The sequence below is a fragment of the Pelodiscus sinensis genome, chromosome 5 (genome assembly GCF_052426305.1).
Source record: "Pelodiscus sinensis isolate ZL-2025 chromosome 5, ASM5242630v1, whole genome shotgun sequence".
In the NCBI taxonomy this organism is placed as follows: Eukaryota; Metazoa; Chordata; order Testudines; family Trionychidae; genus Pelodiscus; species Pelodiscus sinensis.
Genome location: NC_143056.1, coordinates 120,933,193 through 120,950,825, shown reverse-complemented (window position 1 = coordinate 120,950,825; position 17,633 = coordinate 120,933,193). Strand labels below are relative to the sequence as shown.

At 47.3% G+C, this 17,633-nt stretch overlaps 2 protein-coding genes across 5 annotated transcripts in view; both read left to right on the top strand.

Annotated features, from left to right (window-relative positions):
* The window catches only part of CRACR2B (calcium release activated channel regulator 2B), a 72,063-nt gene extending 66,633 nt beyond the window's left edge, over positions 1–5,430 (top strand). The window contains exons 15-18 of the mRNA XM_075928240.2: positions 106–220; positions 2,478–2,585; positions 3,469–3,545; positions 4,917–5,430. Of these exons, the coding sequence (XP_075784355.2) occupies positions 106–220; positions 2,478–2,585; positions 3,469–3,545; positions 4,917–5,001 (385 nt within the window). The 3' untranslated portion in view covers positions 5,002–5,430. The remainder of the gene's footprint in view (positions 1–105; positions 221–2,477; positions 2,586–3,468; positions 3,546–4,916) is intronic.
* A 9,475-nt stretch (positions 5,431–14,905) lies between these two features.
* Positions 14,906–17,633, top strand: LOC102453311 (late histone H2A.1). Of its 4 annotated transcripts, none has more exons than XM_075926051.2 (2): positions 14,906–15,061; positions 17,058–17,633. In XM_075926051.2, exon 2 carries the CDS (start codon positions 17,070–17,072, stop codon positions 17,469–17,471), a length of 402 nt encoding a protein of 133 aa, XP_075782166.2. In that variant the 5' UTR covers positions 14,906–15,061; positions 17,058–17,069; the 3' UTR covers positions 17,472–17,633. The 4 variants fall into 4 exon arrangements, with proteins under 4 accessions (XP_075782166.2, XP_075782169.2, XP_075782170.2 ...); XM_075926054.2 differs by having other exon boundaries at positions 15,018–15,066; XM_075926055.2 differs by lacking the exon at positions 14,906–15,061 and adding an exon at positions 15,130–15,201.

Here is a 17,633-nt window from a genome sequence, read left to right as displayed (position 1 = left end):
CCACAAGGCCCTGCAAAGAAGGGTCCATGTAAGACAGGGACAGTTTGTGCGCTTGTTAACAGCTGGATGGGCGCTGAAAGTTCCTTCGGTTTCATTTGACTTCAGGTTCCGGAGCATCACCAAGCAGTATTTCCGGAAAGTGGATGGTATCTTTGTGATGTATGACATCACTGCGGAGTGCTCCTTCGTGGCCGTGCGGAACTGGATGGGTAGCATCCAGGTAAGAGTGAGACACGTTTAGGCTTGATGCTGGCATGCTGACATTGCTCAAGTGTCTTCTTTTACCCTAATTACCCTGAATGGATGATTTGAAGCAGTCATGTTGTTGGCTAATAAAGGCCTAGAAGGTCCTGCACTCCCTAGGGGACTCGAACAATATTAAACACAAAGAGTCACAATAGTAGACCTGGGTAGCAAAGCTCCTAAAGCTAAGATTTGGTCTGAGTGATTGTACAGGTTGAACCTTTCTCAACCAGGACTCCCTGGTCCGGCAACATCCATGGTCCAGCAGGACCACAGCTGTTGCTAGACCAGTGACGTGGTGGAGGGCCAGAGGCAGGAGCCCTGTGGGGCTGGGAACGCAGCCACACTGGCTGCCTGGAGGCCAGAGTTTGGGATCCCCACTGTGGGTGTCTAGCTCAGCCGGTGGCAGGGTGGCTTGAGGCTCTGGTCGGGCAGCGGTCTGCCACAGCGAAGCCGAGAGCCCCAGCAGAGGGATCATAGTCTGCTATGGTAGGACAGTGGAGCTACTTGTACTGGGGAGCCCACTGGGAGGTTAGACCAGGAGTGGAGCCGGGGTAGGGGGCTGGTGGCAGGGAAGCATAAATGACCTCCCCTGGTCCAGCAAAATCCCTCCTTCGGGACCACTCAGATCCTAAAGGTGCTGGACCAGGGAGGTGGATAGGAATTGGGTCGTGTCCTGTTAAATAATTTGGATGCCCACTAGTGGGCCTCCTTGTCTTCTGTTGCAGAAGTCACCAAACCTAGAAGAGTAACAGTGTAGTTAGGTAACTAAGTGTAGCATGTTTGTATTTATGTACTGCCATGGGTATCTGGAACTCAGCTATTTCCTTATATTCTCACTATTGTGCAGAGAGAAAAGGCAGCATGATGGTTTGTTTTGCTCAAAATCCCTTTGAGGCATAGACTGGCTCTTACTACATGCACATGCAGCACCTAACATAGTGAGGACCTGACTTCGGTTCAGTGCCTCTGTGCACTAATGTAGTACTAATAATAAATAAATGCTCTTCCAGTCCTTTTTCTGGCTTGCTGCAAGTTTCACAACGTGGTTCTTTGGGAGTGACATTATTCTGCAAAAATCTCAGCTGATTTGACAGGATATTTTTTGGCAGGAGAGGTTGTATGTGCGAAAGTTTGAAAGCAAACCCATTTCAGATATATTTGAATTGTGAGGAGGCGGAAGGATGAATATTTTTTGTATTATTGAATATTATTGAATATTATTTGTAGATCACGCTGAGACCTAAAAATTAAGCCACGGTTGAAATAAATTTGCTCAGTTAGTTTTACGAATCATGTCTGCAATACCAGTCATTAGAAATATCTTGGTCAGTTTTTTCCCCCAAGGAATTTTATGGATTCAAGGCCAAGATTTTCAAAAATGTTTAGTGATTTCTGGTCCCCTTTTTTAAATCCAACTGGAAACCTGAAAGGGACCTAGATATCAGAGTGTGCAGAGCACCTACCCTCTGAAAATTAGGACATTGTGAGCATCCAAAAATTGAAGCATCCAAAATATCTAGTCACTTCTGAGAATTTGGCCCATATTTTTCACCTGACTCCAAGACTGAGCAGTTCAAATGTTGCAGATGGTGGTGGGTAGAGTACTACAGTTTGGAGATGATCCTAGGTCAAACTCTGAAGTTCTCATTCATGTTGGCTTCTAGTTCCAGTGATGTTATATGTGGGTTTAACCTAAGTAAGAGACTTCAGAAGTGATCCTTGAATGACAGCTACAGCTAAAACACTATGTGAGGACTTAAATTTGCTTAGCCTGATTATCTTGTGGATTTTCAATTAAGGATGGCTGGGTTCAGCAGGCATCAAGGAAATTCAGACTCTACAGGAGAATCTGGCAGGACTTTTAAACTCTCATAAACGCAGTAGGACAGATTTCTTTTAAAAAATCAGTGAAATTAAATACAACTCCTTCCTCCTAATCCCCAAATTAAAATCCCTCCTGCTCCCTGGCCCACTCACCAAAACCGGGCATTAAGGCTTGATTAAATTAGCCATTTGGAATCAGAACATTCCCAGAGTTTCACTTCCAATACACAGTGTCACTTGAAGAGCTTGCAAACAGTTCCTAAATAAACTGAATCCCACGACAAGCTGGCAGGTCCCACAGGGCCTGATCGTGCTTCACAGAAATCAACGGCAAGGCGGGAGCAAAATCCACCCCTGAGATACTCTTCTCTTCCAGATGGTTCTCCCTTGTTGTGTCTGTCTTGCAGGAAGGGATTGAGGATGGAGCCATGATCTTTCTGCTCGGCAACAAAACGGATGCAGCAGAGAGTCAGTCCCAACATGTGCCCAAGCTAGAGGGGCAAAGGCTGGCGAAGGTGCGGCTCTGTATTCTAGTCCCCATTCCAAAGGTTTTGTAGATTTCGCTCTGGAGCGCTCTGTGTGCTCACGGCCGTATTTAGGAAACTCTTCTTATGCTCACAGCTGTTGCAGCATCTGACACTGTTTCCACTAGACTCAATGGCCAGGCTCCCATTGGCTTCAGTGGTGTAGAATGAAGTCCTTAAATGATCATAGAAAGTGGCCAGGTTGTAGTGAACCCTGGCTCTGGAGGGACTTCCGGTCAGATTGTGCTTGGCCTGGGTGCATCCTTTGGCCCTCAGGGAGAGGGTCCAGCCCCCAGCATTCCCCTGGAATAGTGGCAGGGATCCCATGCTCTTGCCATGCCTTCGTTTTGCTAGCAATGCACTGGTTGATTACAAAATGGGGATATTTATTTTCCGGGGTTCAATGCCTAAGGGTCCCTGCCTCCCCTTAGCCTGAAGGGCTCCTGCACTGAGCCTTGTTGTGTCAAATTGTGTGTGTCTCTCGGGCTCTGTTGCACAGTGCCCCACACAGGTCAGTGAGGGGGCATTTCCCCTCATCCTTCTGGCAGCTGAAAGATCCAACCCAATGCGCCCCTTGGATGCTAGAGCTTCGCCAAACTCTTGGCACCGGGGCCCCAACTAGACTCTGAGCAGTTGAAAAAGATGATGCGACTGCTACTTATGGGATGCCTGTAGTGCTGGCGGCGTGTGTGCAGCCTGCTGAGACCTCAGGGAGTTCCGGAGAGGGATGGCCTTACACTGTGTCTGTGGAGATGGAGGGATAATCCTTTGCATGGGCTGGAGATGGGGAAGACTCATTCCTGGCATGTGTGGGACGAGATGCGGGGGGTGGTGAGAATGGCAGAAGTTATCTTCTCACTCTCCTATCCTGCAGGAATACAAGGCTGTCTTCTATGAGTGCAGCGCCAGGACCGGCTATAACATCCTGGAGCCCATGCAGCACATGGCAAGGTCAGTAGAAGGGAAAAGCATCACCCTTGTACCTTTTTTAGCCAGGGCCGAGCCATGACAATCTCTCTCAGGTGCCGGCAAGAAGGAGTGTTAATCTGAGGCAGAACTAAGTCTCAAAGAAGAGTTGGAGTAGCACATTGGTTTTGGTGACTCAGCAGGCTAAATACAAGATGGGGTTGCTGTTTTCCCCTGTGTTTGGAAAGCACCAAGCACATTTTGAACATAACCTAAGGCAGTGGTCCCCAACGCAGTGCTTGCTGGTGGCATGGCGCCCGCCAGGGCATTTATGTGCACCCGCCGAAACATCTGGGCTGGCCACGCCCCCGGCGCCCGGCACATGCACGGTGCCAGCTCAGGGCACGTGAGTGGCCCTCACCCCTGGGCACACAGCGCATGCGTGGCCCCATCCCCAGAAGCATGGCGCGTGAGCAGCCCTGCCCCTGGGCGCCCGGCAGCCACGAAAGGTTGGGGACCACTGACCTAAGGAAAGATCGGAGCTTGTCAAAATGTTTGGACTACTTTTGTTTGGTTTTGACCAAAACAGATCTTTACACATTCCAAATAAATATTTTATTTATCTATATGTGTACGTGCCTGTGTGTGTATATGTGTATATAACATTAAATTTCTGGGCTTTTCTATGAAAACTGTAACATTTTTCATGTCCAGTTTTCATTTTTTTCAGTTTTTCCATTCTCCTCCTTTTTTCATTTTTTTAAGTAGGCAAATGGGAAAAGGGCAGAGAAACAAAACATTTCAAATCTGAAATTTTTTTCATTTTTAAATTTTCAAAAAATTCACAAACTTTTTTGGGGGAAACAAAGAACAATAATTTCTCTTTAAAAGCTTTGAAACAGAATAGTTTGGGACCATCTTTACACAATTTTGACCTGTTCTAGTAGTTAAAGATTTATTTAAAAAGAAAAGCCTGCAGTGTTTTTCTATGTAGTGCGATAATACCACCTAGCTCTTATACATTGCTTTTCATTAGTAGAGCTCAAAGTGCTTGACTAAGGATGCAGCATTCCCATTTTACAGATGGGGACACTGAGGTACAGGGAGGGGATGGTCATCCAGCAGGCCAGTGGCAGAGCTAGGATTAGAGCCCACATCTTTTGAGTCCCCACTATGCTTCCCGTAGCATATGCCACTTCCTCTTCTGAGTATGTGTGGCATTTCTCACCAATATTGTCTGTCTGCCTTTCATGTAATGCAACTCCAAAAGAAGCCCAGCTCTCACTGTTTCCCTTCACTGTTCTACCTCTACTTAATTCTTGCCTGACGGGGACCGCAGGGCTTGAATGACTTGTGAGGAAGGAGGCAGGATCAGGCTGCTGTGTTCTTGAACTGCTAATGTGTTGATCGTTCCAGGTTGCTGACAGCTCAAGAGGGCAAGCAGAGGGAGAGGGCCCTGTGCCTGGAAGATGACCACCGAAGAAAGGGGTGCTGCTTGTGATGGAGCAAAGAGCAGCCCTCAGGAGTGTATGGGGCTACACACGGCTGGCTAAGCAGGTTGCCTCCCTACAAGCTGAGAACTGATGTTATCAGCTCCACAGAGACTCAGGGGAAGGTGCAAGCTTGTCCCAGCAGAAAACAACCAGGCGCTAAAACAAAACAAAGTTGTGTGCAATAGAATCATTCTCATTTCTCTTCATGCCCCCCTCCCCATGCTCTCATACAGGTGCGGCATTGTCACCCCCCACGTCCCTCCAGGGACACGCTGCTTGAGATGTTGCACTGGCCGCACAGAAATTGGTTCTCCTCTTTGCTTTGATCCTTCTGTGTCTGAGTCCTGGTGGGAACCGTGCACAAGTGAATGGAGAGCGTCACTAACGCTCCGTTGTCAATAAGCTAACGCAATGTCTGACTGTGTAATAAAGAGATGGTTATTTTAAACTCGGAAATAGCACTGGCAGTTTTGGCGTGTCTTAAAGGTGATGTTTGCTTGGCCTTTGGGAGCAGAGTGACTCAACTACAGCGGGACCAGTAGATTTGCTAGGCCCCGAGGCAAGTTGAGGGGGGCTGACTCTGTGCTCCTGGAAGGGGTGGGGCCTCGGTCAGAAGGGGTGGGGCTTGGGCAGCCAGCCCTCAGCACCCCCTGAAACATGCTGCGCTGCTTCCCTGCAAGCTAGCCCTGAGAGCCACCTAGAGCAAGCAGCACAGCGCTTTAGTGGAGATTTAAAGGGCCTAGAGCTCTGGCCACTGATGCTCCTAAAATAGTGGAGGCAGCGGGCAATTGCCCCCTTTGTCCTCTCCTGTTGGCAGGCCTGCTCAACTATGTAACCTGTGGTGGAGAGAGTGGCTCTAGTCTTTGTCTCCTTCTAGTGGCTGCTCCACTTAAAAGGTGACTAAGGTCAGGTCTGCACTCCAAGGGAACGTCGACTGAAGATACCCAAGTTGTGCTTCCATTGGTTTCCCTTACTCTTCACAGAAGCAGGAGTCAGACTGGCAGCTTGTGAAGACGCCTTCTGAGTTTGATTTAGCAGCTCTTAACTAGACTCACTAAATTGAACTCCGGAAGATCAATCATGGCAGCATCGATCTTCCATTTAGTGAAGACGTGGCCCCAGTCTTCTGGCAATGAGTCTGAAGGGAGATGGTCCTGTAGATCAAGTAGACTATCAAAAAGGATAGGGTCTACCTGGCTTTCACACTCGTGGTTTCTGAAGGGAGCTGCAGGCCTCGTAGCAGTTTGATCTAAGGTTATAATAAAACCTGTTTCCTACCTTTTCAAAAGGAACGTGGACATGTTCTGACTCTAGCATCTGTTGCAAGTCCTTCAACTACAGATAGCTGAGGAGGTGACCCTGGAATAGGTTGACCCCAGCTTTGTTCTTTGCTCAATGCACATGGCTTCTGCCCACTGTTGAAATTTGGAGGACTGCCCACACCCAAGCCAAACCCCTGAACTCTGGGAAATTCCACTTGGGACTGCAGCTCACCCGGGATGTTGAAGCTTGGATCCAGCTGCTGTTGACACCAAGCTACCAAGCTCCAGTGAGCTGGGGCCTGTAGCAAATTAAGAGAGCTCTTTAGTACCTGAGGATGTTTTGAACTCTCCTGGAAACTCTTCCTGTCCATTGCTGGGTGCAGCCTCAAATAACTCTGGAGGGGAACTCTAGTTGTCAAAAAACTATTACCAACACATTTTGCTACCAGTGAAGTTACTGACAAAAGTACTGTTTTTGCTGCTGTATCAGAATGTGCTTCCTCCAGTATAGCATCCCTGGGTAGCAAATTCTGCCACTGCCACAATTGCTACCCATTTGTGACTGCCCCAGCAGGGCAAGCAAAGGATCAGATGCCACATGCATGTGTTCCAGTATTTCCCAGTCCTGAAGGGGGTCAGTGGGAAGGGTGGGAACTCCCCGGTGTAGCTCAGTGTCATGGGGGCACAGGAAATGAAACAACAACAGGGAACATTTTCAAAAGTTCAAAGGCCATGTTTTACAAAAGCGACTTAGAAGCATAAGGCCCCTTGAGGTTCAATGAGACTTAGGCTCCTAAGCACCTCAGGTCTGCTCTGCACACTGGTTTGGTACCACAATAACATCAGCTGGGATGAAGGAGGGGGCTCGTTACTAGTATCAACCAATCAGTATAACCCCGGTGTGTGTGTGGGCGCAGTTATGCTAGAATAAAGGTGCTTATACCATAACAGCCGTTTCCCTTCCCTTATAGAACTAAGTTCTGGTGATTTAAAACCTTTATCCCTGTATAACTGCATCCACACCATGAGGATGGGTTGCCACTAGTGTTCCCTGTAAACTGAGCATTTGTGCTGCCACAGAGGAGAGATTCCAATGCCACTCAGCTGATTAGCAGCGTGCCCACAGCTAGGTTTGTGTTTGGCGCACATTTGCACATGCCTTGGTGCACATAACATTTATTCTGCCCACCAATGGAAAAGATTAGAGGGAACATTGGTTGCCACCATAAGCACTAAAGCAGTACTTCTTTTGTGTGGGAACAAGTACAAAGTCACTTTTGAAAATGGGTCTTTGGTTCCTAAATCAATGAGGCACTTTTGGAAAATTGACTAAATATGGCTAAATCCAGAACTCAGCCTGCCTCCCCCATAAATAGTACATAGTCAGAATATTTTATATGCCCCCCAAAGATACAGCATGCAGTTGAAATATCTGTCATAATCACATCTTCTAAATGTGATGTATAAAAATAACAACCCAAATTGGCAAGCAAGACCACCCTGCTTTGTAGGGTGACAAAATTTCAAACTCATCCTTTGTCTTTTATGTCTGAATTTAACAGCGCATCCTGCCATGTTTTTAATGCCACATCGGATATCTGCAGAGATGCACTGAAACAAAAATGACACAAGAACAAATGGATATAAGCTGGCTAGTAGGAAGTTTAGACTTGAGATTAGATGAAGGTTTCTAACCATTAGAGGAGTGAGGTTCTGGAACGGCCTTCCAAGGGAAGTAGTGGGGGCAAAAGATCTATCTGGTTTCAAGATTAAACTAGATGGGTTTATGAAGGGGATGGTTTGATGAAATAACATGATTTTGGTAACTAATTGACCATTCATTATCAGTGGGAAATAGGTCAATGGAGGGATGATAGGAGTTACTATAGAGAACTGTCTGGGTGTCTGGCTGATGAGTCTTGACAACATGCTCAGGGTTTAGCTGATCACCATATTTGGGGTCGAGAAGGAATTTTCCTCCAGGGTAGATTGGCAGAGGCCCTGGAGGTTTTTCACCTTCCTCTGTAGGATGGGGTACAGATCACAGCTGGAGGATTCTCTGCATCTTGGGATCTTCAAAGTATTTGAAGGCTTCAATATCTGAGATATAGGTGAGAGGATTATTCTAGGAGGGGTGGGTGAGATTCTGTGGCCTGCACTGTGCAGGGGGTCAGACTAGATGATCATAATGGTCCCTTCTGACCTTAAAGTCTATGAGTCTAAAAATAATAACTTTGGGAGGTTGTTCATTTCCCTTCAGTCCTAGGATATCCCACCTAGTTAAGAAATTTCATATTTGTTCTGTTCCTTCTATCTATTTTATTGTTTTATTCCATATGGGAGGGTAATTTACCTTTAAAAGCTTTCTATATTTCAGCACAATAGCTGTTCCTAAATATTGTAAAAATTCCCTTTACCCATTTAAATTTACACAACTAACAATAGTTTGTTTCGACCCTTTTGGGAATATTAGTAACAGCCGAACATTTCAGATGTATTGTAGTTTATTGTGAAGCCTGATACCTGATCTTTGCCATTGTTTTGATTCTTCTTAACAGCCTACTTCAATTTAACTGTGCAGTTAGGGAGGATAATATGAAACAGGTAAATGGGGGAGTATAGATGATGTTCATAAACAATAATGCAGATATTTCCCTCACTCTCTACAAGGCACATCCTGCTGGGTCCACAGTACGCAATAAAGGGTGAATTGGCTGCCAGCAAAAGAGCGCCACTGAGAAACCACATGGCAGAAGTGTACTAAGGAAAATACTCTGGAAGAATTACGGGGCCATTGAGGTCAGTGGAAAGAATCCCATTTGCTTTGAGGGGATTTGGATCAGATCCTAGTTTGACAAAGGAAACTTAGGCACAATTTGCCAAGACTGCAGCTGATTAATTGCATATGAGAAAATTACTTTTCTTAGCCATCAGCCTCAGTGGCACTGTTGGATTTCAACTTTTTAATTAGCCTAATGAAGTTTTAGAATTTCGTGTGCACTCCGAGGGCTGTTTACAGCCTGTAGTGCTGTTGCTCGGGGAATCGGGGCTTGTCCTTGTGCTGCTAACACCCATTGTTCTATGCTGCTCTTACATACCACATATTGATCACATTCCAGGCTTGTCCTTCTAGGTGCCCTCCTGTTTCCTCTCTTCCTGCCTTACCCTTCCCTTTCCTGGAGATATCAGACTCTGTGTGAACTACCCATCCTGAATTATAGCTATATAGCCCACCTGCCCAAAATCCTTCCCCCCAGTCATTGGCTGCAGTGCTGGAGGGCAGAGGGGGGATAAAAGGAAGACCCCTGGCTTCTGGGCAGGCTGGGGGGGGGGAGAGAAGGCCCCTTGGTGGCTGGGGATGTTGGGGGCAGATAGAACATACCCTGGCAGCCAGGGGATTGCAGGGGCCACAGAAGGCCCCTTGGGGCTGGGGGGAGACAGAAGGCCCATGATGGCCAGGGCACAGGGGAAGGGGGAGAGAAGGCCCTGCCAGCCAGGGGGTGGGGGTGGAGAGAAAGCCCTGCCAGATGGGATCCTCTACACTGAGCCCCTTCTCACCCCCCCAACCCTCACTCTCTCATTCCCCCATGCTTCCCAGCCTTTTGTCCTGCCCCCCACATCCCGAAGGCCCTGCCCTGACTCCTGCACACCCCACACTGCCAGGCCCCTGCCCTGAAGGACCCAGGTAAAATTTCTCGTGTAATACCAAATAACGCAAGGCAGGAAAGTAACCCATTTATTTGGGGGAACATTCTCAAAGGGAGAGTCCACTTGCTTATGCACAAGAGGGAATGTTAGGTAGGAGGGGAGAGAATGGGGCTGGAGACTGACTCGTAAGCTCCTGTCAATGCAGCCTTTGGAGTTGGGGCTCATCTTGTGTCCAAGGGAAGTGAGAAAATACCATATCAGAAGGCTGGAGATTTTATCGCTGACTCCCGTGTGGCTCTTGGTATGTGTCAGCAGAATCCCCAGCAGCTAAAGCGGCAGTGGGGGAAGAGGGGAAGAACGGAGGCAAACGCACACATACTTCACCCCCCTCCCCGCCATTTCCCAGTGGTGTAGCCACTGCAGCTTGCCCCCTGTGCCGTGTCCCTAGAGGGGAGATGCTTTGTGGCGCCATGAGACTGGGCTATGTGAGCCTGTGGTAGCAGGGAGCTGAAGATACACCCCTGGCAGTTACAAGCAAACTGCTCTTTTCCAGCTTCCCGTGAGAGACCGAGCAACACAACAGCCTCTCTGTGAAGCACCACAGCTGTCAGTGACTCAGGGACCCCTCATTCCTCAGCAGCCATTTTACTGCTAGTTTCTTGGCCGTGTCCCCCACTGCCGACAACCTGCTTAGCACCATTGACTTCACTGGAGTTACACCCTCTGTGGGCTGAGATGTAAATCCAAGGACTTGAGTACACAAGCTCTTGAAATCTCCCATATCTTGAGAGTCTTCCAGGAGCTGAGATTGCTGTGAGAAGCTAAGGGGCACAAATGCCGCTCTATATTTTGTGGCCCTAGGTTATGAAGTCCTCAGGCAGACTTGTGTAACCTGCAGAGCATGCAGGCAAACATCTGCCCATATCAGTCCGCAGGCACCCAACACCCTTAAAATGTGGTTGCCCTTACATTAGTCTCTTTTGCCTGTGTGATAGAGCTCGTTCTGCAGGTACAGGAGAACTCGAGCCTCTGGAATGGGTGGTGAGAAGTTTGCAATGGATGGAGCTGTACAACCAGGTGGCTCTCAACAGATAAAGGGACTGGCTCAGGACACTTGTCATGCAGGAAAGTTGGACCCACACCTTGAAATGTAAAAAGTCTGGAGCACATGACTTATGAGGAGGGGCTGAGGTATTTGGGCTTATTTAGTCTTCCTTGCTTTCATGAGGAATAAGGGCTACTCCGAAAGAGGAGGCTTTTCTGCCATTTGGCCCCATCTAGACGGGGTCAAATGGCAGAAAAGCCTCTTCCAGAAAAAACAATCAGAAAAAGCTATGCAAATTGCGGAGCGCAATTTGTGTAGCTTTTTCCAATAAAACCCGATAGTGTAGACCTAGCCAAAGAGAAGAGTGAGGAGGGATTTAATAGCAGCCTTCAACTACCTGAAGCGGTTTCCAAAGAGGATGGAGAGAGGCTGTTCTCAGTGGTGACACGTGACAGGAGGATCAGCAATAGTCTCAAGTTACAGTGGGGGAGGTCTAGGTTGGATATTAGGAAAAACTATTTTATTAGGAGGGTGGTGAAGCATTAAAATGAGTTACCTGGAAAGGTGGTAAAATCTCCATCCCTAGAAGTTTTTATGTCCCCGCTTGACAAATCCCTGGCTGGGATGATTTAGTTGGGATTGATCCTGCTTTTAGTAAGGGGTTGGACTTGATGACCTCTTGAAGTCTCTTCCTACCCTGAGTCTATGATTCTATACAGCATGGTTCGGATCATTAACAGGCAAATGCTATAGGGGGATGCAATCAGAGCCAGCCCCCCAGAAATATGGGGCAGCATTTTAATTCGTGAATGGCACAGGGCTATGCACAACCTTTCAGTCTAGTTTTTTTTTTAATTAAATCCTGAGCACTCGTAACAAAAGTTAGGGGCATTTTTCCTATTGTCCTGTCTAAACTCCAGCTTGGCTAATTGCATTGTTTACTAGCCAGAAATTCCCCTATCATTCAAATGAAGAAGTTATTAGTCACTTCCCCTTCCAGCACAGGAAATGTGTTGAGGTGACTATCACATCCTAGCATTCAACACAGCGAGGCAACATCATCATGTTAAGCACCATGAAGTGGCACTGAAGCTCTATGAATCTGCATAGGCTGTCAATGAAAGTACTAGGGAGTGTTTCAAACTATAGACACTAATACAGCTTGTAGAAAAACAGATTCTTTCTCTGCAGAATTTCAACTTTTTGCAGAAACAAACAAACCAACCCAAAACTGTAAACCAAAAATCTACTGACCAAAAATTGAAACATTTTTGGTTTTTTGCTGAAATATCTCAGATTTTGCGGGAAGCAGACACTTTACACAAAACTTCTAGTTTCAATATAAAAAAATAGATTTTTCCTCAAAGATGATTCAACAGAAGTTTTTCTACCATCCCGTTGTTGCAAGTGTTACTGGAAGCTGCAGTGCAAATGTCAGAAAATGGGGATGAGCCTGATTTTGAGTGAGACAAATCACTGCATTTTCCTGGCAAGGGAGGGACCTTTGTACACAATCTATAAGATATTTTTGGATCATAGCACCAAAAACACTTTCTCTTGAAGGCTGGGAAATATATGTTGGCTCTTCTATGAGTGCAGCTGTGTATGCAATAATAGGCAGAAGCATGAGGAGAAAATACAGTCACTCTAACGAATAGACAAGGCCATACAAAATTTTGTACATTGACAAAGGGAATTTAAGAGTGTTTGGATTCTTTCAGTTTCTGAGCTAATAATTAATAATATCATGATCCTGTCAGCATCCAAACCAGGGGTGAAGAAAAGGCCCCCATTTTAAAATTTAAAACTAGAACTTTCTCATGGGAAATAGATCCTCAGCATCTCAAAGATTTGGGATATTTTGTTCTCTTCCACTGATAAAAATGGTGTGTGAGGGATGCACACTAAGGAACCCCAGGTTGGGAAATGATGGGCAATAAAAGGCTGTATTCACTACACAAATGCAAATACTGTCCCCTGGGCCTTGATGCCCCAACACCTGCATCTGGCATTTCCACCTGGGCAACAGTGAGTGTCACCATATATCATTCTGACATGGCAACATTCTACTCCCCCACCTCCTCCCACTCTTCCCAGGGAGTAAGTGGAGTGGAGCATCAGACCCAAGATCTCTTGAGAGGCCCTGTGGTAGTAGATTCAGTTCTCTCAAAAGTCAACAGAATTATTGAGAGTGCTGTTAAGTGGGAGGAGCACTTAAAACATAATCCTGCCCAAAGCAGCTTAAATCTAAACTCCCATTTGTGCAAACCCTTGAGTACCTGCCTTCGTGTTATTAGTTTCTCTGAAGTGAATAGAACTAGCCATGTGAATTAAGTTATGTACATAGAAACATAGGAATGTAGGACTAGAAGAGACCTCAAGATGTCCCCTCTTGCTCTTCTTTTCTGAAGACTCAGCATGTCCAGGTTTTTTCCCCCTTTCCTCATATATCAGGTTTTTTAAACCTTTGATCACATTTGTCGCTCTCCTCTGGACTCACTCCAGACATCCACATCTTTCTTAAGATGAGGCATCAACACTGCTGAGTATAGCCAGACAATTACCTGTGTTTTAGATCCAACACTCCCAATCAGACAGCCTAGAACAGTGGATCTTGAACTTTTTGGCCGACAGCCCACTCTACTCCATACAAACCTATTAGGCTACTGGAGCATAACCGTGCAAATTCGCAGCTATTACATAAGGGGGTGTATGTAACCAGTAAGAGAGGAAATATTGTTAATCAAAATAATTGAACAGATTAAGCACGTTAACTTGCTCGTGTTAGTTTACCAAACTTCATTTTAAATAAAGTAAAATATTAATTTCTGTCCAAAACAAAAGGTTTCAACAATGTCTTTATTTATTGGGAGTTCAGTGTGTGGGAGAGGGCAGAGTCTGGGTAGGAGGTGGGATGCAGGAGGGGGTGAGGTGCAAGGTCTGGGTGGGAGGAGGGGTGCAGGAGCAGGCTGGGGTCCAGGCAGGAGGGTGGGGTGCAGGTAGGGGTGTGAGGTCTGGGCAGAAGGGAGGGTGCAGGAGCAAGGTGTATGTGTGAGGGCAATGGAGGTGCAGGGTCTAGGCATAACAGAGATGGGGTGCTTTCCTAGCTCCATACACTCTGTGATTCTGGCCAATGGGAGCAGCAGGGAAAGCCTCCAGGCAAGCAGTTTCCTGCACTGCCATTCCCCAAACTAGGGAGAGTGGTAGTGCATAGAGCTGCTTCCTCCCTTAGTGAGCCAGATCAGGCCCATGAGGCTCAGAGTTCCACCCGCCTGCATAGCAGGCATCCCGTGCTGGTGTTTCAACCTCACAGGGGCTCCCTGTGCAGGCTCCCTGCTGGGGGGGGAGGAGGAGAGCTCCCCGCCAGTGGCCCACCTTGCAGGATGGTTGCAGACACACTTTGAGAACCACTGCCCTAGGAGGACATTAGCTTTTTGCCAGGACATCATATTGTTAGCTCATATTCAGTTTGTGATGCACTTAACCCCTAGATTCTTCTTGGCAATGCTCTACCATCCAGCCAGTTATTCCCCCATTTTTTATGTGTACATTTGAATCTTCCTTTATAGGCATTGTACGTTGGACTTGCCTTTATTGAATTTTATCTTGCTGGTTTCAGACAAATTATCCAATTTGCCAAGGGTCATTTGGAATTCTAATCCTGCCCTCCTAAATTCTTGCAATGCCTCCCAGCTTGCTATTATCTGCATATTTTATAAACCTACTCTCTAACCCATTATCCAAGTCCTTAGTGAAAATATTGAATAATACCACACCCAGAATAGACCCACTAGATACCTTCTCATAGTTTGACAGCAAACCAAAATGATAATAAATAACAGTAACTTCTACTTTCCCAATCGACAGATTAATCAGCTCAGCCTGGGTTTTTCACTTTACTTACTATCTGCCCTTACCTATTCTGGGGTTGGGGGATGGGAAGTGAGTAATCCAGGTGCTGGCCCTAGAGCTAAGTACTGTATAATGGCAGTGAAGGTAATGAGGCAGTTAAGATGGAGAAAGTTAAAAAGGACCAGCTGGAAGCTGTCATCTGAAAAATGCGTTGACTCAAACAATAGGCTGTTGGGAGGAAATGTTGTGAAGACTTGAGAGGTGAGGTTGGTTTATTCTTGTCTTTAGTCCTTTTGCATGAAGGGATTGTGTTTTCTGGGGAGAGGGAGGATTTAATAAGCAAAAGGAAGGACATAAAGGAAAGGGGAAAGCTATTGCTCTAATCTTTGCTGCCAAAAGGGGTAGGTATAATAGCATCCTTCTCTAAACTCTGAGTTGGGCTATGGCTGTCTCCTGCTGCTAGCATGGAGCTGCTGGGTCAGATGGAGCTGCACCTCTACACTAGTGCTGAGAACCAAAGTATGTATGGTGGCTGGAGAGAAGCTGCTGTGGTCTTGCTATCTTGTGCTATGTCTACAGTTAAGCCTTGTGCTTTTATCCTGAGTGTTTAAATAAGTGGCCTGGTTCTTTCTTGCCTTCAGTTAATTCTCTCTGGACTGGGTGAGGTCTCTGTGTGTGCAATGACTCTCATAGCTGGGCCACGGTAATTCTGGGTGCTGCTTAGGACTGGTCAGTGTATGGTCAAATCCATACGCATCTGAAATGTTCACAGTGGGCGTGCTCCCTGGCTTAACCTAGCTGTTTACAGTCACTCCAACACACAAAAACCTTCTCTATCTTTGCCCTGGAACAGCGGTAGAGAACCTAAGGTCTGGGGGCCAGATACGGCTCCTGGCTTGCCTGAATCCAGCCTCTGCAGCTCAAAGTCTCCCCTGCACTGGGGAGTCTGTGCTGGTACTCTAGCCCCCCTGCTGTCCTACCATGGGGCTGAAGCATGCTGTCTACTAGATGGTGCCCTACTAGGCGCTAGTGTGCAAGAGGAATGGGGGAGGGAGTGCCTTTAGGTTTCTCAGCTGGGCACCACACATCAGCGAGGGGTTTTTCATGTGTAGCCTCTGACTGCCTCTTTTGTGGGTCCGTGGACCCTGGATCCCAAAAAAGGCATCTGCTGTAGTGACACAGCCTCTCCATAGATTGGGACCTACTGGGGAACCTTATCAACAAGGCCCTGGAGGCTTCCACATTCCAAGGTGCAGGGTGAGATCATGATTCTGAACACTGTGGAATGGTGCCCCACCAAACAGCTGCTTAGTGAGGCCTAATGTCTCCCAAGTAAGAGCCCCAGGCATTGCTTTGGAGCTTTGTCCCCAGGCGGTGCCAAGAGCCTGACACCTCCGGGTGCCACAGCTAAACTGTATTGTGGTTCTATGTTGCTCCTGCTGGGTGTGGCACCTGCAGCCATTGAGGCATCTGCCCCTCCCCACAGCAGTGGCTATTGACAAAGAAAGAGGGAAGGGACTGGGGAAGGAACCCCTTCTCAGCCCATCTGCTGTAATGGAAAAACCTCCCTTCCCAGGTGGGTGAGTAAAGAGCTCTGCAAGGTTCTGACCACAACTAGCCAAGCGCTTTGTGTCTGAATAGACCTACATATGACGTGTCTGGCTAGTATGGATGTGGGGTGGGAAGGGATTGGCTTGTGGGGGAGGGAATAAGACAGATCATCTACAGGAAGAGCCTAACTCCTCAGCTTTGTTGTCCCTGCCAATTACCCCGTTCCCTTAGTCACATGGGACTGTTTCCAGCAGAGGGAAAGGCCCTCAAGGTACAAACTTCACAACCTAGTTGGGTTCCTCTGAAGGTCAATGGTGCTGGGAATAGGAGGGAGGGGCAGCTCTCTCCTGCAAGGAACAGCAATACTTGTTCCTTCACATACAGGAGCCAGCTTTGGACACCAGAACTGCTCTAATGAAAACTGTCGAGGACCATTGCCTTCTAATGTCCTGCCTGCCTTGACCTAGGCTCTCCTCTAGTACACCAGATACATGGAATGGGTACCATTCTGTACACCCTCTTCCTCATTTCCAAGGTGGAATGTAATTGTAACTATGCTGCTATATTGTCCTGTGGCCAGTCATTTTGCCACTAAGTGTGTTGGGAAGCTGGTTCGTTCTTACAGGGACTTCTGTGTGGCTTAAGATGTGCACTCCCAGCCTCCTGTGTCAATGCAACTTTGGGTGACTGATCATTGTTCTTCTAGCCTATTGACAGAATGTCTGGACACAACAAGAAGAAGGCGAAGTCCTGGCCTTTGAGATCCCAGTCAAAGAGGGCCGGCTTGCAGTTCCCTGTGAGCCGTGTCTACCGGTACCTGAAGAAGGGGCACTTTGCAATGAGAATAAGCCCCAGTGCTGCCGTCTATCTGGCCTCCGTGCTAGAGTACCTGACTGCCGAAGTGCTGGAGGCAGCCGGGTACGTGACTCAGGCAAAGAGATCCCACCGCATCATGCCAAGGCACATCCTGCTGGGCATTAAGAGTGATGATGAACTGAACAAGCTGGTCAACCATGTGACTATTCCGCAAGGAGGTGTCCTGCCCCGGATTGAGAAGCTGCTTCTGACCCAAAAAACCAACAAGAAGCCTGCGAGTGGAAAGAGAGCAGCCCCCTGCTAGTTCCCTTCCTGCTGAGCCTTGTAAGGAGAAGTGGGACCTGGCTCTCAAAGACTGGATTTCTGTGCTCGAGGCTTCACTTGGTTTGTGTGTTGCTGCTAAAGGGTATTTATTCACACTGGTGGTTTGTACGTGCTTTGTATGAAATACAGATTTATTGGACTA